Source organism: Nerophis lumbriciformis, linkage group LG23 (assembly GCF_033978685.3).
Source record: "Nerophis lumbriciformis linkage group LG23, RoL_Nlum_v2.1, whole genome shotgun sequence".
Taxonomy (NCBI): domain Eukaryota; kingdom Metazoa; phylum Chordata; class Actinopteri; order Syngnathiformes; family Syngnathidae; genus Nerophis; species Nerophis lumbriciformis.
In genome coordinates this window covers 26,281,661-26,309,084 of record NC_084570.2, presented here as the reverse complement: position 1 = coordinate 26,309,084, position 27,424 = coordinate 26,281,661, and the positions used below count along the sequence as shown (strand labels likewise).

The 27,424-nt window shown below is 44.6% G+C and overlaps 1 protein-coding gene across 5 annotated transcripts in view; it reads right to left on the bottom strand.

Annotated features, from left to right (window-relative positions):
- The window catches only part of camk1b (calcium/calmodulin-dependent protein kinase Ib), a 145,990-nt gene that overhangs the window by 20,476 nt on the left and 98,090 nt on the right, over window positions 1-27,424 (bottom strand). For 4 of the 5 annotated variants that reach the window (XM_061984893.1, XM_061984891.1, XM_061984890.2 and 1 more), the window contains one exon: window positions 14,212-14,286. The exons of the other annotated variant lie outside the window; for it this stretch is intronic. In XM_061984893.1, coding sequence (XP_061840877.1) covers window positions 14,212-14,286 — 75 coding nt within the window. The remainder of the gene's footprint in view (window positions 1-14,211; window positions 14,287-27,424) is intronic. 5 annotated transcript variants of the gene reach the window in all.

The following is a 27,424-nucleotide window of genomic DNA, read 5'->3' as shown; positions in this document are numbered from 1 at the left end:
CCGCCGTCGAAGGCTTGCTCAGGGACAACATCATCGAAAAAGACGGCGAAAGTCCTACATGCTCCCGCTGTAAGTTCTTTCTGCTTTCTGTACGTTCTTCCTTAAAGCTCCGGAATTTTGAGGAGCTCCTCACACTAACCCGTCTTTTGCACAAATGAATTTCGCGCTCAGAGAAGTAGGCGGGGTTTGATTCCGGAGGTGGGGGTTTGTTTCCGGGTGCGATTGTGAGAGTGTTGAGCGAAAACGACAGCGCCACATGCGGTTAAAGTCGATCATGTTTTTTATTTTTTTTATTTTTACAGGCGGTAAGAAGAAGCGGAAGAGGAGGAGTCGAGAGCCGAGCAGACTGGAGCAAAAAAGACAACGGATCAAACAACACTACAAGATACTGGCTCGTACCTTTGAGATGCTGTCTGACATTGTTTAATACATGTTTGATTGATATAACCGCTTTATAATTTATTTATTTATTTATTTTTAATTTTTTTTATTTATTTTTTTAGAGAAATAGAATGGCCGACGAAAAAATTGTAGTTTCGCCCGAATTAGTGGAGGATGACGGAGAAATAGAAAACGAAAACGTTCCTAATCATCATTTAGAATCAAATAAAGGGGTAGAACGTGATTCACAGTTTTTCAATCCTTTACAACAAGCGCTACGTCATGTAGAATCAAATAACCAAGCAGAATGTGATTCGAACTTTTTTCATTCTTCACACACAGCAATTTATCATTCAAACTGGAAATCAAACTATAACCCGTCTTTGCAAGATACTCATAATGGCTTAAATTTAAACACAAACACAGACGCACACACGCAACCGCAGCAACAGGGAGATTTGGAGGTGGAAGGGGTACAACCACAGGGTGACATGGCGGGGGTGCAGCAGCATCGGACAGCTCATGACCATCCAAATTTAAATGAGACCCAGAGAGGTGATGGTTTAAATGTCTTGAGACGCGAAGTGTTTAACAATGTTGAGTTAAAAAGTGTTTTATCTTTTCCTCAAAACAGCGGTGTAACAGATTACGCCACATTTTACCGTCGAGTCATGGGGAACCTTGAAAACTTGACAAATAGGGTCGTTGAGGAGGCTAGACCCAACGACATCGTCCAATTAGAGTTTATCGGTGACAGGGCGCGAAAACACGCTTAATTTACGTTTCAAAACGATGCCGGGGAAGTAATGAATGCTTTTCAAAATGTGCTAGACCTGCTGGTACAATCAAACGCTGAAATTATGAACGACGACGAAATACAGGTAGTAGTTCAAGTGATACATAATCCTAGAGGCTGTGTTAGAAGAAAAGCCGAAACCCTTTTGGAACATGAACTCTACAAAAAGAAAGCTCGCTATCTGTATAAACCAAACAACACGAATAATCATCTCTGTTTTGCCATCAGCCTAGCCCATCTGATTCATCCCGAATTTACGGATAGTCAGGCTGTGCTGGAGGCTAAACAAATACAGAGAAAAGCGGGCTTAGACGATCAAACCCCCGTCACTTTCAGTCATATTCATGCGTTTGAAAAAGTCGTGCGACGTAAAATAGTCATACTGTACAGAGAAGAGGATCAACGCCCCTTCTCGCTGTTTGAGACAGATTCCCCTAAATCAGATAATCCGTTGTATTTGTATTTATCTCAAAATCATTACAACGGTATCATCAACATTAAAGGATTTTTGTCAAAACCGCACGTTTGCCACTACTGCTACAGAGGGTACATCAAAGCCAACAGACACAAATGCGACGGTCATTGCGTGGTCTGTACAATTCCCGACTGTGTAAAAATAATGACAAAACCAGTCTTTTGCCAGGATTGCAACATGTGGGCACATACACCTACATGTCTACTCAAACATAGGGAAAAACACACGGTAATGGGTAAACTACTCAGCATTTGCGATCGGCGGAAAAAATGCCTTGAATGCAGGGTATATTACGAAATACCCGTTTCTACAGGTATCGACAATCACAAGTGTCCCAAGTCAAAATGTCGAATATGTAAAGTAGAGTTACCCCGCAGTGACACAGAGGCAGCAGGAACAGGACATCTTTGCTATATACAAAAACTACCAAGCAATGTAAAGCACAATGATAACATCATATTTTACGATTTTGAGACGTTTGTTGGTGCCAACAGTACGCACATTCCCTTTCTAGTCTGTACAAAGACGTTGCAAGGAGAAGAGTGGTGTGCTTTTGGTACGGACTGCGTTACAGTTTTCCTCACACATTTTAGGAAAGCTTGTTATCGTCAATCTACATTTATCGCCCACAATTCGAGAGGATTTGACGGATACTTGATACTGAGTGGTATGGTACAGTTGGGCATAGCTCCCTCTATCATTATGCAGGGGAGTAAAGTTCTCTGTTTTGAAGACCGTGATTTTAGGCTAAAATACATTGACTCGGTTCCCTTTCTTACCATGCCACTCAGTGCCATGCCTAAAGCGTTGGGACTCAATGATTGCTGGTCCAAGGGGTATTTTCCTCACAAATTTAGTTCGGAGGAACATTTAAACTATGTAGGAAAATACCCCCCAATCAGCAATTACGGAGTAGAACGCATGACGGCCGACGAGCGGGACAAGTTTGAGACGTGGTATCGTAAAAAGAGCGGAGAGGTCTTTGATTTTCGAAAACAAGCGGTACATTACTGCAAAAACGACGTCGACGTTCTTCATGCAGGATGTCTCAAATTTAGAGCTGAGTTTATGCATGAGACGCATGTTGATCCTTTTAGCCGTATCACCATAGCGTCAGCCTGCATGAAGGTGTTTGTGACTAATTTCCTCGAACCAGACTCTCTAGCCATACCTTCCCCGGATAACTACCAAGGGACGTGTAAAAAATACTCGCACGCCAGCATCCAATGGTTAGAATGGGAGGCGCATCGTCGTGGAATTTTTATACAGCATGCTTTAAACAAAGGAGAAAAACAGATGGGGTCATACTTTGTAGACGGATTTGCTGTAATCGGCGACAAACCGTTTGTCTGGGAATTTCAGGGATGTTTTTATCACGGATGCCCGACGTCTTTTGAACCCAGTGCCGTATGTCCTTTGACAAACACTCGTTTTGAAGAGTTGCACAGGGTTGCCGAGGAAAAAATGGAGGCGTTAAAGCGCGACCACAAGGCCAACATCATTATCATCAGAGAGCACGAGTGGAATGAGATGAAAAAATCACAACCCAGGGTGATAAACTTTCTCAAAACTCACAATTTCCCCGAACCTCTCATCCCACGAGATGCTCTTTTTGGGGGTAGGACGAGTGCCTTCAGCTTGAGGCACACGGCAGGTGAGAAGCAGCGTGTATTGTATGAGGATGTCACCTCTCTCTACCCATACGTCAACAGTGCATTTCCTTACCCATTGGGTCATCCCGTCATCATCCACACGGATTTTGAGGACGTTCAAAACTATTTTGGTCTGGTCAGAGCTATCGTTCACCCTCCTCGAGGTCTCTATTTTCCAGTGCTACCCTACAGAACGGCCAAAGGCAAAATAGTGTTTACACTTTGTCGCACATGCGCCGAAAACAATAACCAACAGGGACCTTGTGAGCATGATGAGGAAGGTAGGGCGCTGACGGGAGTCTGGGTCACGGTTGAATTCAACAAAGCTCTGCAGTTGGGGTACAGAGTCGATAAGATTACGGAGGTATGGCACTTTGAAAAGCAGAGCAGTAGCGTCTTTACGGGTTACGTTCAAACTTTTCTAAAGGGGAAGCAAGAAGCTTCGGGGTATCCTAAAGAAGCCGTCGATGCAGAAAGCAGGGAAAAGTACATTCGCGAATATCGTGAAAATCAGGGAATACTGTTGGATGCTGCAAAAATCGAGGTCAACCCCGCCAAGAGACAAATGTCAAAACTCTTTTTAAACAGTCTTTGGGGAAAGTTTGCGGAGAGGCACAATAGAACTCAGACCACTTTGGTGAAAAAAAGTGAAGAATTTTACAACTTTGTATTTTCAGGAAAATATACGGTTGAATATTTCTCCTTTCTCAGCGATATGATTGCTATGGTACAGTGGAGATACGGCAAAAACAGCGTGGTGCTTCCCGGTAACACAAATAATGTATTTATCGCCGCTTTTACCACCGCTTACGCACGCTTGAAAATGTATGGTTACCTAGAGAAGCTGCAAGAGAGAGTTCTTTACCAGACACCGATAGTTTAATCTACACGGTAAACGAGGGGGAAGCTTCTCTGGAGACGGGCTCCTATCTAGGGGATTTGACGGATGAGTTGGGGGGCGACAGCATTCAAGAATTTGCCTTTACCGGTCCAAAGAGACCCACGTTTGCATCGAGGGGGATATTTGTTCCATCGGCGCGGGTGATTTTAACCCGTAGGTAAAGTAATGTGTTGTTCAGATCCAAGTACTTTTCACCGTCTCCCGGGATGAAAAATTCAATAGGGCCCCCGTCGGTGATGGCGGACAGAGGCAGGACTTCTGTGTAGGTTTTATCGTCGATGGACATTTGAGTCATAGGAGCTGAAAATAAATCCAGCTCGGCCATCGTGCATTCGGACGAATTTTGATGTAAAAGAGCCATCTTTTTTTTAAATATATAGCTCGAGACGTCGTTGGTTCTTCTCTTTGTAAACCTTTTGCCGACTGATTTTTTTTCCCCTAGGCGTCTGCGTTTTTTATCAATCCTGGAGACACGTCGCCCCGGCGGTCTCTTTCTGGGTTGTCTAGCCAGGACCGTTATTCCTCCTGATCCGTCTTGTACTCCTCGACCCATTTTTTCAACGGTATGGCTGAACACGTCGGAAGCGATATTTTTCGCCGCTGTTTTAAGATGAGGTTTGGCCAGGGCAAAACCTCTTTTCACAAGAGGGGATACAAAACGAAACAGCCTCGAAAATACGGAGCCTATACCACGCCCGTACATCACAGGTGAACCTGCGAAACCGGGGAGGGAACCCCCCACTTGGCTTTCATAATATCCCACTAAACGTAGAGGGTTGTGCAGGGGTTGACTCATTCTCGATGTTGGTGGTTTTTTACTTTCTGACGGGTCTAAAGTGGAGCTTCACGATAGTCTTGCCAAAGGTGAAGTCGACGTATTTGTTTTGATCGGATTTAATCTCCACCCTGATGTTTTCAATGTGATTTTTGGAGACGGGTAAATAGTAGGCAGGGTTAAAATACTTGGTGACAATGTCCCCGTAAGCTCCTTGTACACTCACGATTCTCAAGAGAGGTGCATAAGCGTCGCCTACTATCTGAGGACGCACCACGTCACTGTAACAGTAAAGGTGGTAGAAACCGGCATTTATATCCAATGGATAGGGGGCCCATCCATGGTCAAACTTGATCCACTTTCCAGGTCGCACTCCCATGATGTAAGCCAGGGGAGGAGGAAAACGAAAATGAGTTTGACCCCCTGATAGATAGGAGATTCGCTTTTGAACGTCATCAAAGGCTATCCTCACCCCAGGGTCAATTTTTTGTAATGAATCATTCAGCTCATTTATGAATCGTGTAACATTCTCATAACATCCTCCTCTCATTTCTTGACGGAAAACTATCCCCTCTTGAGGGTTGCTTACAGGACCCTTGTTAGAACCCTCATCCGCTTCCGTGTTTAAGGTAGAAGAATGAAAAACTTGCGAGTTGTCCTGTGATGAGGCGTCAACTTGTCCAGGGTGTACCCCACCTTCCGGCCGTTTGAAGGTGAGATAGGTTCCAGCGTTCCCGCGTTCCCGAGGGGGAGAAAGCTTATCCCCTTCGTCAACTTGTCCAGGGTGTACCCCGCCTTCCGGCCGTTTGAAGGTGAGATAGGTTTCAGCGTTCCCGCGTTCCCAAAGGGAATAAGCTTTCTCCTCTTGGGGATTGCTTACAGGACCCTTGTTAGAATCCTTATCCGTTTCCGTGTATAAGGTAAAAGAATGAAAAACTTGCGAGTTCACCGCAGGCTGGGGGTTCTTTTTCCATTCATAAAATACTCCGTTACAAACATTATACCACGAGCGAGGGTATGAAATCTCTGTTAAGGCCACCTCCCATGAGCCTGCTAAATCTATATGTTGAGTCAAATCTATCTGGTAATGGGAACTTATGTTTTTTTTAAACACGTTGAGGCTGGCGTTGGAGGGTAGGGTAAGGTAAAAACCCTCGTAGGAATGATCCATAATGTTCGTTGATCTTTTGTCCTCGAGACTGGGAGGCTCGTCGCTGCATTAGATTGTTTTATACATTTGTAAGGAGGTCGTCGTCCACCCAACTGTTGAATTTTTCGGGCCAGTTTTTCCAGCGCACTAGAACTTGTTTTTTTCCACCAACCGTCCGTCGTTTTAAAATTTCCTCCACGTGATAGAGCTTGTTCTCACTCTCTTTTACTTTTTGCAACTCAGCTTCGTAAAAAGAACCTTCTATTATTTCTCCGTCAAAATCTTTCAGTTTGTATGCGGGGGGAGAGCGAGGGAGACGTTGGGTTATTGTAAACACCTCGTTTGTAAAACTCTGTTCATATTGTTTATCAAACACTCCTCTCACTTTGGATATTCTCACCGTATCTCCAGCGGCAAATTTGTATTTGTGTTTGGACACTGTGTTTGAGCCGTAGAGATTCTCAAACACTTGAGGGGTGTTTTCCAAAGTCACATCATCCGGTTTCATTTTAATACTGCTGTGATATCCCTGGTTGTAGCTTTTTAACAAGTCTTGTAAGACGTCTAGGTAGCGCCTAGTATTGTTGGCTGTAAAATATCTCCACATTCGTCCTTTCAAAGTACGATTAAATCTTTCAACCACCGAGGCTTTGAGATCGCTGGCTGTAGAAAAATGTACAATATTGTGTTTCTTCATCAGAGCTTGAAAACTTTTGTTGAAAAATTATTTTCCCGCGTCAGTTTGTAGTTTACGAGGGATCTGGCTTTCCTCCATCACTGATTGAAACGCTTTAACCACGGCATCGGCGGTCTTTCTCTTCAAAACCCTCGCATAGGCCTTCTTGGAAAATACATCGATGACCGTTATTAAATAATTAAAACCGTCGTTATATTCAGCCAAGGCTTGCATATCGCAGAGGTCGACTTGAAATTGGTCTAAAGGTCGAGGTACAAAGACTCTGTTTCTTGGAAATTCGATGCGAGCCGGTTGATGGAGTGTATAGGCATCCTGCCCCATTAAATATTCTTGAACTTTTTCTCTTTTGACACATTGCCCCGTTTCATCCTGTACAGCTCTACGGAGTCGATCTACCCCTCCAAAACTACCCGGGTGTGCGGGTGTATAGTACGCTTTTTCCATAGCTTTCTTCATTGTGAAAAGACACAGAGAAATGACCTCGGTTTGCTTGGTACACATTTCTTTTATTCATTCATGAGAAACAATACAGTGTATCTAAAACAATTTGTTTTTATTCATGAGAAACAATACATAAAAACAACACAGTGTATCTAAAACAATTTGTTTTTATTCATGAAAAACAACACATAAAAACAACACAGTGTATCTAAAACATTTTGTTTTTATTCATGAAAAACAACACAGTGTATCTAAAACATTTTGTTTTTATTCATGAAAAACAACACGATGTAACTAAAACATTTTTCTATAAACTATAAACTATAATCAAGGTTTGATGTAAAACAGGTATACCGTAGGTAAATTTAATCGCATTGTGTAGTTTTTGTAGTTCAAACAAAACATTGACGGGGATGTCACGTCGCAGACGATACATTGTCATATCAACAAACAGAGCATATAAAACAAACACATGACAAGGTGAGGGTTGAAAAGACTTTTCTTTAGACCATTCAGCCAAAATGATTTCAAAAATGTCAAAGTCCAAAGCATGAGAGACAACGGCTTTCCTGATAGTTTCCCATGCGGGCTGAGAGCGGGCATAGTCAAGAATGATTTGTAGTTTTTGAGGTCTGTCTCGTTTTAGAATAAATGCTTCTATCACATCCGTCAATGGGTAAATAACAGCGTGGTTCTCGACAAAGTATACAAGTTTTGCCCAATAATTACCCATCTTTTTTTTTAATTTTTTTTTTTAATTCTTCCAACACTCTGTCACCATATCCAAATGTCCCAAAATCGTTTCATCATCCGTCACCATCTCGTTGTACATGTCATCTATGGACCCCCAGATATCTTTCTCAGATTCCAGTTGAGACAGCAGAGAGTTGGCGTAGGCTTCAACCCTTGAATCCTCGGCCTTAATACGACGAAGCATCAGCAAGCGTTGAATGGCCTGAATGAATTTAGGCGTACGCAGACTCTTGACGATTTCGGAGTAGTTGTACAGCAGAAAGTCCTGTTCGTAGGGTTCCAGGCATGGATGTTGTCTCTGGCTCGGATGGTTCACCCAGCAGCCGTAGCACTCGTTCTGCCTGAACCTGCAAATGGCCTGGCTGAGGAGATGAAACACGGCCGTTTTCACCGTGCTGGCGAAAAACAACAACAGACCCCCATCGGTTTCATCACCGATGTGCAATGTGGGCTCCAATAGTGACGGGGATGGTGGCTGGGATGTTGGCGGAGTTATGTTTACGAAACAATTCTCCTTTTCCTCCTCCTCCGCATCATTGTCTGGCAAAGACTGTGTAGCGTCGCTGGTTTTCATCCCCCGTCTGCCGAGGAATCTGCTGAAGCGACACGGCGGGACTGAAGGCGTCTCTTCGTCGTACGCATCCTCCGTCGTCTCAGGAGGGTTAAAAATCTCAGCCATGGCTGCATCCATGGTTGCTTCATCAGTCTGTTTTAATTGGTCCTGTGGTATAAAACAGGTCTTTACGCGTCTAATTGTCTTGTTTGCCATTTTCTTGTTTGAGAGGTCCTTGCGTTCAGAAAGGGAACCGATGTGGCTTAGTCAAAAATTGCAGGAATGGTTTGTTTTTAAAGGGTACAAAAAAAAAGGAACCGATGTGGATTGGTCAAAAAATTGTTGGGGTGGGTTGTTTTCAAAGGGGGTGGAGTCCGATAAAAAAAAAAAGTTTCGACCAATCAGACTGTCGGAAGGGTTGTTTTCAAATGGTATTGGTTGAGGTTTCGGCGGGAGTATTCCCTTGAAGGTTATTGGTTGAAACTGAAGCGGGGGAGGTCCTTTCGTACTCCGTCGGGGGTGTGGTCTCAAAGCCCAACCTTCTTCTCGTTGTCACCATACATTTCCAATTCCGACTGCTTCGAAACAAGACGTCTATCTTCTCCTTCATTTCCCCCATACACTCTCGCCATGCCGCTATGGGCACGACCACCACCGGTGTAAACACCCCGCATTCGGAGTTGAAAGACTCCAGGGAAAAGACGTCTGGCTCGGTCAACTGGGGCGTATAGGAACCGCTGATTTTAGGAGCACGGAGACTGGCGCGGAAAAACCAACGACCTGAGGCCGAAGATTTCGTCTCCCAAGTAGCGCTAAACAGAATTCTTCTCTCACTCAACTCATCCATCGTCGGGTAAGTAAACAAGCTTCCTTTTACCCGTTTTTCCATCGGAGAAGGATCATGCCAAAGGACATCGGGCATTGTCAGACTTAACACATCCCAATCCACGGTTGATAGCGAAGAAGCAATCGAAAAAGGGCTTTCGTCTCTTCTCTCTTTCAGCTGAAACAAGCAAATATCTCCTGTCTGATATTTGAAAACATATCCAAAAGATCCAACCATTCCGTAAGCATCCAAGCACCATTTCTCACGCAAAGACTCGGTTGGAGGAATTTGAGTGCGTTTCAAAAAAACTCTACTTTTGCGAGGAGCGGCCAGGTAAGTTTTATTATTTTTATAAATGGAAACTGGCGTTTCACTAATCACGGCTGCTAAAACAAAGGGCTTCTCCATCTTTTCCATTTCCTCTTGGCGCTCGTACTAAAAAATACTTTGTTATAACCAAACCCATTCACATATATATGTGTGTGTGTGTGTGTGCGTGTGTGTGTGAAAATGAGAGCACATGCTGTTTATTACGCGTGTGATTTTTGAACATTTTGACGACTTTTGACCACTTTTCCAACTTTTCTCCACCACTCCTCCCACGACTGCGGGACTCGTGGGACTCCTCATACCCCCCTTCCTCTGACCTTTCCATAACCCCACCACCTCTTCTAAGGTCATCAATCATTTCTGACACAAGGTGTATCACGGTCATTAATAATTTCTAACACAAGGTGTATTCCCCCCCCCCCTCCTCCCCCTCCCTCTGACCTTTCCATAACCCCACCCCCCTTTGACCTTTTGACCCCAAGGTCATTAATCATTTTTGACAGCTAGGTCATTAATCATTTTTGACAGCTAGGTCGTAAATCATTTTTGACAGCTAGGTCGTAAATCATTTTTGACAGCTAGGTCGTAAATCATTTTTGACAGCTAGGTCGTAAATCATTTTTGACATAAGGTAGGGACTTGATGTTTTTTCACATTGAATGAGAAGGTGTGTCCAAACTTTTGGCCCGTACTGTATATTTCTGGTTGTAGTTGATTTCGGACGTGCATACAATTACATCACATGTTTTCAGTCTCTCATTACATGTTCGAAAATAACAAATAAAAAGTTCACAATAAATAGTGAAAAAGGTTGATGACAAGAATAAGATTATCTCATTTTTCCAATAAGGTTTAAAACATTGTTTAGGATTCTTCTTCTTTGTAGACACTAGGGTTGTCTGCTGACATATGCAGTAACATATTGTGTCAATTCTCATTACATTATTTTGTCAAAATTATAAAGGACTAGCTGTCGAAATTGATTATTAATCTACTTGTTCATTTACTGTTAATATCTGCTTACCTCCTCTTTTAACATGTTCTATCTACACTTCTGTTAAAATGTAATAATCACTTATTCTTCTGTTGTTTGGATACTTAACATTAGTTTTGGATGATACTACAAATTTAGGTATCAATCCGATACCAAGTAGTTACAGGATCATACATTGGTCATATTCAAAGTCCTCATGTGTCCAGGGACATATTTCTTGAGTTTATAAACATAATATGAATTTGAAAAAAAGGAAAAAAGATTTTGTGACGATAAAAAATATCGATGTAATCACAGTAGTATCGACGAGATATGCTATTGTACTTAGTATCATTTCAGTGGATGTCAGGTGTAGATCCACCCATGGCATTTGTTTACATTCATGCGCGCTGGCTTTTGTTAGCGGTGACGCAGGTGAGCTATTGTATCCTCCTACGGTGTGTAGTGAAGCATGTTTATTTCATTCCTCATCCTGCAGGGATGATACTTGTAAAAAACTTACTTTATTTATCACCATGGAGGTGAGGATTAGTGATTTAAAAGCAGCTAAAACACTGTGGATGGATGTTAGCTGGCAGCTAGTTAGCCATGTCCTAAAGCACCTCTTCCTGAGGGCGTTTCAGTGTTATAGTTTCATCTTTATTTTTAGTTTTTAGGCCAAAATATATCCGTTCTCCCTTTTCTGTCTACACACTGTGTCTGCTTGTAAGTACTCCGTGATTGTGCGCTGTCGAAAATGCTCCTCTGCTCTTAAAACCAACAATGTCATGACGTGACGGCGCGCCGTCATGCCCGTTAAAAAAACAAAAAAATATTGGCAACCGGTACTTTTCAAACAGAGTATGGTACTGTTTTTGATTCATTAGTACCGCGATACTATACTAGTACCGGTATACCGTACAACTCTAGTAGACACTTTGATTTGGAACGGTTTCTCATACTGGTTCATATCACTCCTTTGACTTGTTTGCTTAATCCATTCCACAATTGAATTCCACATACTGACGAGTCATACCAAAGACTATGAAAATGGGAGCCATTACCTCCCTGCTTGGCACTCAGCATCAAGGGTTGGAATTGGGGGTTAAATCACCAAAAATTATTCCCGGGCGTGGCCACCGCTGCTGCTCACTGCTCCCCTCAAATGCAGAGAATAATTTCGCCACACCTAGTGTGTTTGTGACAATCATTGGTACTTTAACTTAACATGCTAAAGCTTTTTAAGTTTGCAACTTGCTCAAGGTTACATTTTCCAAAGCAAAAAATACAACACAAACCACACCGGCTAGTTTATGTTATCATTGCTGGTTCAACGGAACACTTTTTTTTTTTTTACAATTGTCTATTACTGTCACAATTAACACATTTATGGAAGTTGAAAGTCGGAGATGGAATGACGTCACAGCCGAGTTGTGAGCCTTCCAGTTACGAGATCGAAAATCGAGATGGCCACATCCACGAAAGCTATTTTTGCGCTTGCCTTGTCTGATTATAAACAACTATTTTTTACAGATGTCTATATTTTTTACAATTAAGACATTTATGTACCGTATTTTTCAGACTATAAACCGCACCCACTAAATTTTAGAAGAAAAATAAACTATTTTTTCTATATCAGCCGCACCCGACTATAAGCCGCAGATATATACCGGTACGCTGTGAAGTGAGTTATTTACACATAAAGATAAAATGTTTCCAAACGGCGTCTGTAACACGGCAGTAAAACGGCTGATCAAACAAATCAGAAAAGTAATTGGTGTCTTTATTCATCCTTTATGAGATTTATAAGATTTTCTTCTTTTTTAATAAGGTTCAAGATGTTTCTCCTTCTTTGTACTTTGTTAACACTTTGAGTTTGAACATTTTTTTAAAGTGGACAATTTTAGTACATTTATTTGCTTAATACCATATTTTTCTGACTATAAGGCGCACAAGACCTTTCATTTTCTCAAAAATTTAGTGCGCCTTATAACTCGATGCGCCTAATGTACGGAATAATTTTGGTTGTGCTTACTGACCTGGAAGCTATTTTATTTGGTACATGGTGAAATGATAAGTGTGACCAGTAGATGGCAGTCGCACATAAGATATATGTGTAAACTGCAATATGATGATAACAGTTAGCTCCATCTTTTGACACTTCTTCCACTCACGTTCTTGCACGCTACACCGCTACAACAAAGATGACGGAGAAAAGACGCTGTCGAAAGTGAGCCACGTAAATAAGACCGCCCACAAAACAGCGCATTCTGAAGCGACTGTCAGATAGTGACTTGAAGATGATCTGTAAAACATCATCTATGCAACATTTTAACCAAATAACCACTATTACATGCTATGTAGACCACAAGGAAGTGTTTTAAATTTAGAAAAAATAATAGGGACAAGCAGTAGAAAATGGATGGGATGGATAATAATAATATGACACCTTTAATGCGCCCTATAATCTGGTGCGCCTATTGTATGAAAATAGACCTTACAAGACCCGCTCATCGGCAGTGCACCTAATAATCCGGTGCACCCTCTAGTCCGGAAAATACGGTACATTCCATAATTTAGCAGTTCGCAAAGAACAATCCGTAGATTAGCCGCACCTTTGTATAAGACGCAGACACCATATGACTAAAACTAAATTAAAACTGCTATCAAAATTAATGCTGACATGGTGTAGTATTACTAAACGAAACAAAAAAATTATAGATTTTAAACTAGATGTGGTTTTAGATCAGGGTATGTCGTTGTGAGTTTGTGAAGCCCTTTGAGGAACTTGTGATTAAGCGCCACATAAATAATGTAAATGTAATGATACTACCACTCTATGGACACCAGAGGGAGACATCACTTTGTATCTCCTTACAGCTTTTTAAGCCTGCATATTCAAATGTACACAAGGTTTGAATACAATTGAGGACTAAACTAAAAACTAAAACTAGTTCGCTGCATTAGTGTTGTGTAGAGGTCAGCTTTCTGACACATTTATAAAGTTTGATAGCAAGTAGATTCACCACTGGGATGAATTACCACCAGGCTTGTTAAGAGGGACCATAAACATTACTAGGGAGTACAAGGACTTCAAATGGAAAACAAATGTAGGTCTTTACTCGCCATCTCTGCCTTTAGCTTTGATCTCTCACATAAATCACGTATAGATTCTGGAGGGTAATCTAATAAAGCTCTTGATTCTTATCCGTCCTTTCTCTTGATTTTTATTTTTATTTGATCTCTCTGACATTTCAGTCATTGAGGTGGGCGCCTGGCTGACAGGCGTGAAGGCAAAACTCCCCACCGGTGTCCTTACTCATGGACACGAGTGCGTGTGTGTGTGTGTGTGTGTGTGTGTGTGTGTGTGTGTGTGTGTGTGTGTGTGTGTGTGTGTGTGTGTGTGTGTGTGTGAGAGAAATGCAATTAATGAATGGCATGTGACAAGCAGTGCGTAGGAGATAGCACAAGTAAGAAGTTCCAAACTCACACATATTTGAATACTCACAGTTGCATGACAAGGTAGAGGTGTGATTTACTCTCAAATATTTCTTCCAAAGAAACAATGTTGGCGTGTTTAATCCTGCAAGGAAGTAAAGAAAGAAGATCATCAATTAAAAGAAAACAAAGCAACACCTAAAGTACAGGACAGTATGAACTTCCTGATTGTGAAATTGTGTGCTATTGGTTTATGGCAGGGGTCGGCAACCCAAAATGTTGACATATTGAACCAAAATTACCAACAACAAAAATAGTCAGTCAGGAGCCGCAAAAAATGTCAAGCCTTAAATAAGTGTTATAATGAAGGCAACACTTATTGTTAGTGTCGATATTAGCTATATTAGCCTATTATCAAAATGACTTTAAAAGTCTTATATAAGTGTTATAATGAAGGCAACACATGATGTAAGTGTCCATATTATCTATATTAGCCTACTATCAAAATGACTATACAAGTCCTTATATAAGTGTTATAATGAAGGCAAAACATGATGTGAGTGTCTATATTAGCTATATTAGCCTACTATCAAAATTACTTTAAAAAGTCTTATATAAGTGTTATAATGAAGGCAACACATGATATGTCTATATTAGCTATATTAGCCTACTATCAAAATGACTTTAAAAGTCTTATAATGGTACGTGTTATAATGAAGGCAACACATGATGTAAGTGTCTATATTATCTTTATTAGCCTACTATCAAAATGACTATACAAGTCTTATATAAGTGTTATAAAGAAGACAACACATGATGTAAGTGTCTATATTAGCTATATTAGCCTACTATCAAAATGACTTTAAAAGTCTTATATAAGTGTTATAATGAAGACAACACATGATGTAAGTGTCTATATTAGCTTACTATCAAAATTACTATGTGTCACAGGCTGATGCAAACCTTCGTTGACAGAACTGTTGAAATCTAATATTTATTCTACACATTTTTACAACATTGGAAAACATTAGTAAACCTCTCAGAGGGTGAGATAACTCTTGGAAATGACTGTCTTAGAATGGCCAAAGGTATAGATGTGTGTGTCCAAGTTAAAGGAAACTGCAGGCTGTCTTCTTCTAATGGATTTATTACAATCTTTGCAAGCTGGGTCACGTTTGCTGTGGTCTGGAACAACATGTCTCAGAAATGCAGCCAATATTACATACAGATAATGTGTCATGAGACATGCAAATATCAATTAAACACACAGAGTGTAATAAAGTTCAAAAACAAAAGGTATATCCAGTGAATAACTTTACTCAGATTTTAGCAGGGTACAAAACATGTGACGAACACTTTTACGACTCACCGCAAAACCATAGCAACCAGGCTAGCAACGCACCTCCTTTACGGCAGCTGTCGCAACGTCATTAAAGCAACAGCAGCACATACATATATATGCAACTTATATGACATCTCCCTTTTTTTTTCAATGTTTTTCAAAATACAAGATCACCTAGCATCAATAATCAATCAATACCATAATCAAGCAATATTCAATCTGCTCAGAACAACAAAGCAACAGCAGCATCAAAGCACAACATTTAACGTATCTGTTTCACATCCCTTTTTTTTTTTTTTTTTTTTTTTTTTTTTGGTAAGTCTCTCAATTTCACAGAGTCAGTTTGACCACAGGTTTTATCAGTCTGCCTGAGCGTGTGTACAGTCCATCTTTTGCAGGAGGTGGACGGGCATTGAGTGTTGGTGAAACAGTGTCAGTAGTAATGACGGGGGAAGGCTGCTGTGTAGCAGTGTCATGTAGCTGTCCATCTGGAGGTAGAGTTGCTGTGTCTCCAGTTGGCTCAGGAACATGTTGCAGGTGACGACGGTTGCGCCTCCATGTCGCCCCCTGTTGAGTCTCGATGATGTATGACCTTGGCGTTGCGCAGTCAGCGGTGATGACAGCGGGTGTTCCCCAGGCGTGCTGATTGTCCAGTTTGACGCGGACAGGATCACCAGGTCTCAGCGACGGCAGGGGCTTTGCTCCATGTCGGAGGTTGAAGTAGAACGCGTGTTTCTCCTTCTCCTCTGCATCTTTGCTCCTGACGGTTTTCAGGTTAGGCCATCTAGGAAGTAGATTTTTCTCAAGTGTTGGAAGTGTTGTTTTTATCTTCCTGCCCATAAGCAGTTCGGCTGGGCTTGCACCAGTGGAGGTGCAGGGTGTAGAGCGGTAGCACATGAGAGCGAGTAGAGGATCTTTTTGTTTTAGAATAGTCTTTGCAATTTGGACTCCTCTCTCAGCATGTCCGTTTCCTTGTGGATGATGGGGACTTGAGGTAATGTGCTCAAAGTCGTACATTCTAGCGAACTCTCGGAACTCCTCACATGTGAACTGGGGCCCATTGTCACTAATTACTTGGTCTGGGCAACCGAATCTGGCAAATACTGCTTTTAGCTTCAACACCACCTGTGAGGCAGTGGTTGTAGGCATGTGGAGTATCTCGAGGAACCTGGAAAAGTAGTCTGACACGACAAGGTAAGTATGTTTGTTATGGTCACATAAATCAATAGCAATTCTCTTCCAGGGCCGGTCAGGTAGAGGGGTCGAGATGAGGGGCTCTTTGCGCTGTGTGGGTCTCATCTCATGACAAACCTGACAGGTCTGGATTTTCTGCTTGATTTCAGCTGAGATGCCAGGCCACCACACTGAAGTGTTAGCCCGCTCTCTGCATTTTGACAGTCCTTGATGTCCATCATGGATTCGATCCAGGACATCTGCTCTTAGAGGGCTTGGGATTATCATGCGACATCCTCTTGTGATGATTCCGTTGTACTCCGACAGTTCACTCCTTATAGGGTAATAGTCTTTGATGGCTAGTGGAACATCAGCCACATAGTCCGGCCATCCTGACTTGACACATTTAAGCACCATCTGCAAGTTGCTGTCAGCTGCTGTGGCTGCTCTTATGGTCCCAAGCTTTTGTGGTGTAGCTGGCATGTTGTCAACAACGGCTGCAATATAACATTCCACATCCGAGTGAGTGTCGGTGACCTCTGTCACGTTCTGCAGTGGACTACGCGACAGGGTGTCCGCTACAGTCAAGGTCTTTCCTGGTGCATATTCAGCGGTTGGCTTGAATCTCATTAACAGTCTCTGGCACCGTATCGGAACATTATCCAAATCTTTCTTGTTCATTAGCGGCACCAAGGGCTTGTGATCAGTGACTAGCCTAAAGTTCTCAAGACCCACAAGGTACTTCTCAAACCTTTCACATGCCCAGACGCTTGCTAGGCACTCCTTTTCGATCTGGGCGTACCTGGTTTCCGCCTCAGACAGACGACGTGAGCAATAAGCGACTGGTTTCCAGTCTCCATCGTGTAGTTGCAGCAGCACTCCGCCGATGCCGTAGCTACTAGCATCAGCCGACACTGTTGTAGGTCGGTTCACGTCGTAGAACTTTAGAACTGGAGAAGTAGACAGGATGTCCTTGATGCGCTGGAACGCCTCCTTCTGTGCATGGTCCCACGTCCATTCGGTTTGGGATCTCAACAGTTCATAAAGTGGCTGGCCCACCGTTGACAGATTTGGGATATATTTTCCCAGGAACGTGAACATTCCAAGGACACGTCTGAGTTCCTGTACGTTCTGTGGTGGTGGTAGCTCTCTGATGGCTTTGACTTTATTGGGATCAGGTTTCACACCTGTTTTGTCAATCACTTGGCCAAGGAAGTTAAGTTGCTTCTGTCTGAACACACACTTGTCTCTGTTTAGCTTTAGGCCAGCTGACTTGACTCTCTCAAGCACCTTTGTTAGATGCTGGTCGTGCTGTTCTGGAGTGTTTCCATACACCAGGATGTCATCCATGTAAACAGCTACTCCATCCAAGCCATTCAGAGTCTCCGCCATTTTCCGTTGGAAGATTTCTGGAGCATTTGTGATGCCGAATGGGAGCCGCTTAAAAGAGTATCTCCCGAAGGGTGTTATGAAGGTAGTTAACTTACTGCTTTCGGGATCTAGGGGTATCTGCCAAAACCCTGAGGCAGCGTCTAGTGATGTAAACATTGTAGCGCCACTCAGCTTTGCAGTTATTTCCTCAGCAGTTGGGAGGACGTACCTCTCTCTCCTTACGGAATCGTTTAGCCTCTTCAGGTCCACGCAGATGCGCACTTTGTTGTTCTTTCTTGCAACTGGTACCATCGGTGCACACCAGTCTGTAGGCTCAGTCACTTTTTCAATTACAGCATTTTTCTCCATACGCAGTAGCTCCTCTTTGACCTTCTGTATAAGAGGCAGTGGTACCCTGCGGGCTGTATACACTGCATATGGCTCAGCATTGTCCTTTAAAAGTATTTTAACTGGGTCTGTTTTGAGAGGTCCATGTTCTCCAAATGCACTGTGCACTTCTTCAATGCGCTTCACCAGCCCCATTGCACATGCTGTGTCTCTGCCCAGCAGGTTGTTTGCAGTTAAGCTGCGGATGACATACACTGGGAATGAGTAGTGCTTTTCTTTGTATTTTGCATTAGCTTGAAACTTCCCCACACATATTAGCTGACCCCCAGGACTGCTCATTGGTGGGATATTTGACTGCACCAGTTGCTGCTTAGGGCATAACATGTTGAATGTCTCTTCTTCCATAATATTTAGATCTGCCCCAGTATCAATTTTAAATGTAACTGGTGTCACTCCAATTACAATCTTTACAGTCCACTTGTCATTATTTTTGTTTATATTGGTGACTGTGCCTAGAAAGTATGGAGTCTGTGAGACAGGTTCTGTCTCTGTCACTTCTCTGACTGCCTTTGTATGACATTTAATTTCCCAGTGACCCACCTTTTTGCATTTGTGGCATGTCGATTTCAGAGCTGGACACCTTTCATGGTCTTTGTGCTGTATTTTTCCACATCTGCCACATTTAGGCATTTTTGGTGCTTCTTGCTGTCCACTTTCCCTTCTATTTCTCCACTGTTGTTTTTCTCTATATGCAAATTTCCCACGTCCGCGGGCGATCTCCTGCACCGCCGTGCACGCCTCTCCTTGTTGCTGGTGCACTTGTGCATTCACCTCTTCGGACTGGCGAACAGTCTGTACAGTTTGGGTTAGCGTCAAACCAGCCTCCAGCTGCAGTTTGCGCGACAGGTCTTTGTCCACAATACCCACAACTATGCGGTCACGAATGTGGTCGTCCCTCGCTGCTCCAAAGTCACAGTGTTCGGATAAATCATATAGAGCTCTTATAAACATTTCAACTTTCTCACCGGGCCGCTGTCCTCTCTGGTAGAAACATGCGCGCTCGTGGATCACGTTCCGTTTGGGATAAAAGTACTCGTCGTATTTTCCTAACACAACGTCGAACTTTTTCTGATCATCCTCTGACAACGTGAACGACTTGAAAATGTTTTCAGCCTCTGGACCCATAGCATATATCAGGCAACTGACCTGTACTTCGCCGTCCTCCTTTGCTAGTTTTGTTGCTATGCGATACCGTTGGAAACGTTGTTTCCAATCTCCCCATTCATTTGGTCGGTCGAACGCAAAACTATCCGCAGGATTAAACTTGGCCATTTCCTTGCTGCGACGTGATTGTCCGTTACTTCTGACACCATGTAATAAAGTTCAAAAACAAAAGGTATATCCAGTGAATAACTTTACTCAGATTTTAGCAGGGTACAAAACATGTGACGAACACTTTTACGACTCACCGCAAAACCATAGCAACCAGGCTAGCAACGCACCTCCTTTACGGCAGCTGTCGCAACGTCATTAAAGCAACAGCAGCACATACATATATATGCAACTTATATGACACAGAGGACATAAGTAAAGGAAATTAAATGAACTCAAATATACCTACAAACGAAGCTTAATGGTGCAATATGTACATACAGCTAGCCTAAATAGCATGTTAGCATTGATTAGCTTGCAGTCATGCACTGACCAAATATGCTTGATTAGCACTTCACACTAGTAAATAACATCAACAAAGCTCACCTTGTGCATCCACACACAGTATAAAACGTTTGGTGGACAAAATGAGACAAAGAAAGAGTGACATAAAACATGTCTTTCTGTGGCAGCGTCGAAGAAAGTTGTACATGTAAACACACGAGTTCAAGGACCACTGAAATTAGTAGGACAAAACTATGCTGGCCAAATACTCTCATCAGTGAAACATGTTTACTATAAACAGTGGGCTTTTTAACAATTAGGAAAGTTTGTGTCATGTTTGTTCTCCTACAGAAACCATATTATAAAAAAACAAAAAAAATCCCTCATCTTTTTCCATTTTCATACATTTTTGAACTGCATGGAACTCTAACTACAAAGATGATTGTCATGTTGACTTAAGTCTTTGCATCTTACCGTTTCGTTATTTTAGCCTTTTGAGTGGATAATTTACAACGAAAGAAGATATTGTGCCATCAAGAGGGCGCTTAAAGTCAGCTGACACATCATCTTTAAACACTGTGATTGCTATTGTGACATCCGGTGGACACATTTAGAAAAGCAGTTTCTTTCATTAAAAAAATTGCAGCTCATTTTTATATTTAGCAAACTGATCTTGCGGATTAAACTTGTTCCCGTCTGACACCCCCGTCATAAAACATCATGAAAGTGTTTTTAAAAAATGACCATATGCTTAATCTACATCAGGGGTGTCAAACTTGTTTTCATGGAGGGCCACATCGCAGTCATGGCTGCCCTCAGAGGGCCGCTTGTAACAGTGAATGTAAGAATATAAAAGAATATAAAAGTATAATCGCCTCATTATATTATTGCCTATGCATTTGGTTAATTGATTAGTGTACGTACAAATTGAGGGATAACTTGCTTTGAAATCGTAAGTCAAGGTGACAAGCAGATATTTAAGTATTTATTGTTATTTTTACAAACTATCATATGGTATATAATAATTAGGGGCGCTAAATAATTTTTTAAATTATATTCGAACCCCTATTTTTTTTTTTAGTAATTTTCAAAAATCGAAGACCTCTATGAAGAACACTAACAAAGGACCCTGATTTCCCTCGCCCGGACGCGGGTCACTGGGGCCCCCCTCTGGAGCCAGGCCCGGAGGTGGGGCACGATGGCGAGCGCCTGGTGGCCGGGCCTGTCCCCATGGGGCCCGGCCGGGCACAGCCCGAAGAGGCAACGTGGGTCACCCCTCCAATGGGCTCACCACCCATAGCAGGGGCCATAGAGGTCGGGTGCAGTGTGAGCTGGGCGGCAGCCGAGGGCAGGGCACTTGGCGGTCCGATCCTCGGCAACATAAGCTGGCTCTTGGGACGTGGAACGTCACCTCGCTGGGGGGGAAGGAGCCTGAGCTAGTGCGTGAGGTGGAGAAGTTCCGGCTAGATATAGTCGGACTCACTTCGACGCACAGCAAGGGCTCTGGAACCACTTCTCTTGAGAGGGGCTGGACTCTCTTCCACTCTGGCGTTGCCGGCAGTGAGAGGCGACGGGCTGGGGTGGCAATTCTTGTTGCCCCTCGGCTCAAAGCCTGCACGTTGGAGTTCAACCATGTGGACGAGAGGGTAGCTTCCCTCCGCCTTCGGGTGGGGGGGCGGGTCCTGACTGTTGTTTGCGTTTACGCGCCAAACGGCAGCTCAGCGTACCCAACCTTTTTGGATTCACTGGAGGGAGTACTGGAGAGTGCTCCCCCGGGTGATTCCCTCGTTCTACTGGGGGACCTCAACGCTCATGTTGGCAGCGACAGTGAAACCTGGAGAGGTGTGATTGGGAAGAATGGCCGCCCGGATCTGAACCCGAGTGGTGTTCTGTTATTGGACTTTTGTGCTCGTCACAGATTGTCGATAACAAACACCATGTTCAAACATAAGGGTGTCCATATGTGCACTTGGCACCAGGACACCCTAGGCCGCAGTTCCATGATCGACTTTGTAGTTGTGTCATCAGATTTGCGGTCTCATGTTTTGGACACTCGGGTGAAGAGAGGGGCGGAGCTTTCTACCGATCACCACCTGGTGGTGAGTTGGCTGCGATGGTGGGGGAGGATGCTGGACAGACCTGGCAGGCCCAAACACATTGTGAGGGTTTGCTGGGAACGCCTGGCAGAGTCTCCTGTCAGAGAGAGTTTCAATTCCCACCTCCGGAAGAACTTTGAAAATGTCACGAGGGAGGCGCTGGACATTGAGTCCGAGTGGACGATGTTCCGTGCCTCTGTTGTCGAGGCGGCCGATTGGAGCTGTGGCCGCAAGGTGGTTGGTGCCTGTCGTGGCGGTAATCCTAGAACCCGTTGGTGGACGCCGGCGGTGAGGGATGCCGTCAGGCTGAAGAAGGAGTCCTATCGGGTTCTTTTGGCTCATGGGACTCCTGAGGCAGCAGACAGGTACCGACAGGCCAAGCGGTGTGCGGCTTCAGCGGTCGCGGAGGCAAAAACTCGGACATGGGAGGAGTTCGGGGAGGCCATGGAAAAAGACTTCCGGACGGCTTCGAAGCAATTCTGGACCACCATCCGCCGCCTCAGGAAGGGGAAGCAGTGCAGTGTCAACACCATGTATGGTGGGGATGGTGCTCTGCTGACCTCGACTGCGGATGTTGTGGATCGGTGGAGAGAATACTTCGAAGGCCTCCTCAATCCTACCAGCACGTCTTCCTATGAGGAAGCAGGGCCTGGGGAATCTGTGGTGGGCTCTCCTATTTCTGGGGCTGAGGTTGCCGAGGTAGTTAAAAAGCTCCTCGGTGGCAAGGCCCCGGGGGTGGATGAGATCCGCCCGGAGTTCCTTAAGGCTCTGGATGTTGTGGGGCTGTCCTGGTTGACAAGACTCTGCAACATCGCGTGGACATCGGGGGCGGTACCTCTGGATTGGCAGACCGGGGTGGTGGTTCCTCTCTTTAAGAAGGGGAACCGGAGGGTGTGTTCCAACTATCGTGGGATCACACTCCTCAGCCTTCCCGGTAAGGTCTATTCAGGTGTACTGGAGAGGAGGCTACGCCGGATAGTCGAACCTCGGATTCAGGAGGAACAGTGTGGTTTTCGTCCTGGTCGTGGAACTGTGGACCAGCGCTATACTCTCGGCAGGGTCCTTGAGGGTGCATGGGAGTTTGCCCAACCAGTCTCCATGTGCTTTGTGGACTTGGAGAAGGCATTCGACCGTGTACCCCGGGAAGTCCTGTGGGGAGTGCTCAGAGAGTATGGGGTAACGGACTGTCTTATTGTGGCAGTTCGCTCCCTGTATAATCAGTGTCAGAGCTTGGTCCACATTGCCGGCAGTAAATCGGACACGTTTCCAGTGAGGGTTGGACTCCGCCAAGGCTGCCCTTTGTCACCGATTCTGTTCATAACCTTTATGGACAGAATTTCTAGGCGCAGTCAGGGCGTTGAGGGTATCTGGTTTGGTGGCTGCAGGATTAGGTCTCTGCTATTTGCAGATGATGTGGTCCTGATGGCTTCCTCCGGCCAAGATCTTCAGCTCTCACTGGATCGGTTCGCAGCCGAGTGTGAAGCGACTGGGATGGGAATCAGCACCTCCAAGTCCGAGTCCATGGTTCTCTCCCGGAAAAGGGTGGAGTGCCATCTCCGGGTTGGGGAGGAGATCTTGCCCCAAGTGGAGGAGTTCAAGTACCTCGGAGTCTTGTTCACGAGTGGGGGAAGAGTGGATCGTGTGATCGACAGGCGGATCGGTGCGGCGTCTTCAGTAATGCGGACGCTGTATCAATCCGTTGTGGTGAAGAAGGAGCTGAGCCAGAAGGCAAAGCTCTCGATTTACCGGTCGATCTACGTTCCCATCCTCACCTATGGTCATGAGCTTTGGGTCATGACCGAAAGGACAAGATCACGGGTACAAGCGGCCGAAATGAGTTTCCTCCGCCGAGTGGCGGGGCTCTCCCTTAGAGATAGGGTGAGAAGCTCTGTCATTCGGGAGGAGCTCAAAGTAAAGCCGCTGCTCCTTCACATCGAGAGGAGCCAGATGAGGTGGTTCGGGCATCTGGTTAGGATGCCACCCGAACGCCTCCCTAGGAAGGTGTTTCGGGCACGTCCGACCGGTAGGAGGCCACGGGGAAGACCCAGGACACGCTGGGAAGACTATCTCTCCCAGCTGGCCTGGGAACGCCTCGGGATCCCCCGGGAGGAGCTGGACGAAGTGGCTGGGGAGAGGAAAGTCTGGGCTTCCCTGCTTAAGCTGCTGCCCCCGCGACCCGACCTCGGATAAGCGGAAGAAGATGGATGGATGGATGGAATGAATTTTCAAAAATCGAATTCTTTTATATATTTTTTGACAAATTAATTAAAAAAAAAAATTTAGGCCATCTCTATGCTTACGTGGTGCACGTGTGTGTCATACGTCAGCAACCAAAAGGAGGTTTTGAAACCTATAAGCTGTTTTGTTAAGGTGTTATTATTATGCCAAATAATACATTGCAAAAATCAGTTTGAATCGAGAATCGTGTTGAATCGCGTAATGATTATGAATCAAATCCTCACCCCAAGAATCAGAATCGAATGGCGAGGTGCCCAAAGATTCACATAAATAACAATTTAATATTTGTATAGATATCGAAGTTTAAAAAATTTACATATACATATAAAAAATTTTCTGTCAAAATGGAAATGAAAACATTTAGTAAGAAAGATGAAGTATCCACATTATTCCCAGACTTTCGCGGGCCACATTAAATAACTTGTCGGGCCGTATCTGGCCCCCGGGTCTTGAGTTTAACACGTGTGATCGTTTTCACTGTACACATTGTCCTAATGTTGCTTTTCTAGATCAATATTAAAAAGCAATCATATTTTTTCTCTGTGCGAAATCTTTGAAAAATCCTTTTGACATACATGTTCATCTTCCTGTAGTTTCTTTTATTGATTGTGATTGGTAGGTGATCACCAATGTCGGTTATTAGCAAACCACTTGTAGTGTTAATATCCAAAACATCATTAAAAATATGATTATAATCAATACGCATGGCACAGTGTCCTGTGGTTCTGCTAGGTAAAAATAAAAAACAAAGCCACAGCCATCCGTGTGATGAAAGTACAGTACAGTGTGTACTGATGGTGAGATTATATGTTGTGGTATGTGACGCCTCGGTTGAAATCTGTGCATTGATGTTCTCAATAGTCGTGGGTGCGGTGACAGCAAAGCGCTGGTGACTCACCCACTGTGGACGTATTGTGCTTCCCTGCCTGACCTGTGTGCACTGGACGTTACTTCTAATAGGAAATCAAACCTCTCTGATTTAATGTCCCCATTAAAGAACAGCTTAACTGGCATGTGAGATAGGGAATGAGGCTACTCATCATAATAACAACTTCAAATCCTATAATCACTTTAACCTTTCTTAGGGAATTAAAACAATATACCACAAAGGCAAAAACATAATTCTTCAAAGAGTGTTTTTTAATTTTTTTTACTAAACTGCAAAGTACCAAGTTCGGTATAGAGAGGGTCTTTATTTGTAAACCATCCATCCATCCATCTTCTTCCGCTTATCCGAGGTCGGGTCGCAGGGGCAGCAGCCTAAGCAGAGAAGCCCAGATTTTCCTCTCCCCAGCCACTTCTGCCAGCTCTTCCCGGGGGATCCCGAGGCGTTCCCAGGCCAGCCAGGTGACATAGTCGTCCCAACGTGTCCTGGGTCTTCCCCGTGGCCTCCTACCGGTCGGACGTGCCCTAAACACTTCCCGAGGGAGGCGTTCGGGTGGCATCCTGACCAGATGCCCGAACCACCTCATCTGGCTCCTCTCTCCACTCCAACCTTTTCCGGGCAAGAACCATGGACTCTGACTTGGAGGTGCTGATTCTCATCCCAGTCGCTTCACACTCAGCTGCGAACCGATCCAGTGAGAGCTGAAGATCCTGGCCAGATGAAGCCATCAGGACCACATCATCTGTAAAAAGCAGAGACCTAATCCTGCAGCCACCAAACCAGATCCCCTCAACGCCTTGACTGCGCCGAAATTCTGTCCATAAAAGTTATGAACAGAATCGGTGACAAAGGGCAGCCTTGGCGGAGTCCAACCCTCACTGGAAACGTGTCCAACTTACTGCCGGCAATGCGGACCAAGCTCTGACACTGATCGTAAAGGGAGCAGACCGCCACAATCAGACAGTCCGATACCCCATACTCTCTGAGCACTCCCCACAGGACTTCCCGAGGAACACATTCGAATGCCTTCTCCAAGTCCGCAAAGCACATGCAGACTGGTTGGGCAAACTCCCATGCACCCTCAAGGACCCTACCGAGAGTATAGAGCTGGTCCACAGTTCCACGACCAGGACAAAAACCACACTGTTCCTCCTGAATCTGAGGTTCGACTATCCGGCGTAGCCTCCTCTCCAGCACACCTGAATAGGCCTTACCGGGAAGGCTGAGGAGTGTGATCCCACGATAGTTGAAACACACCCTCCTGTTCCCCTTCTTAAAGAGAGGAAGCACCACCCCGGTCTGCCAATCCAGAGGTACCGCCCCCGATGTCCACGCGAAGCTGCAGAGTCTTGTCAAACAAGACAGCCCCACAACATCCAGAGCCTTAAGTCTTGGTGGATCTCTTCCACAGAGGAGCTTTTTAACTACCTCAGCAACCTCAGCCCCAGAAATAGGAGAGCCCACCACAGATTCCCTAGGCACTGCTTCCTCATAGAAAGACGTGTTGGTGGGATTGAGGAGGTCTTCGAAGTATTCCCTCCACCGATCCACAACATCCGCAGTCGAGGTCAGCAGAACACCATCCTCACCATACACGGTGTTGACAGTGCACTGCTTCCCCTTCCTGAGGCGGCAGATGGTGGTCCAGAATCGCTTCGAAGCCGCCCGGAAGTCGTTTTCCATGGCTTCCCCGAACTCCTCCCATGTTCGATTTTTTTTGCCTTCGCGACCGCTGAAGCCGCACACCGCTTGGCCTGTCGGTACCTGTCCGCTGCCTCCGGAGTCCTATGAGCCAAAAGAACCCGATAGGACTCCTTCAGCTTGACGGCATCCCTCACCGCCGGTGTCCACCAAAGGGTTCTAGGATTACCGCCACGACAGGCACCAACTACCTTGCGGCCACAGCTCCAATCAGCCGCCTCGACAATAGAGGTGCGGAACTTGGTCTACTCGGACTCAATGTCCAGCACCTCCCTCGTGACATGTTCAAAGTTCTTCCGGAGGTGGGTATTGAAACTCTCTCTGACAGGAGACTCTGCCAGACGTTCCCAGCAAACCCTCACAATGCGTTTCCGCCTCCCAGGTCTGTCTGGCATTTTTCCCCCACCATCGCAGCCAACTCACCACCAGGTGGTGATCGGTAGAAAGCTCCGCCCCTCTCTTCACCCGAGTG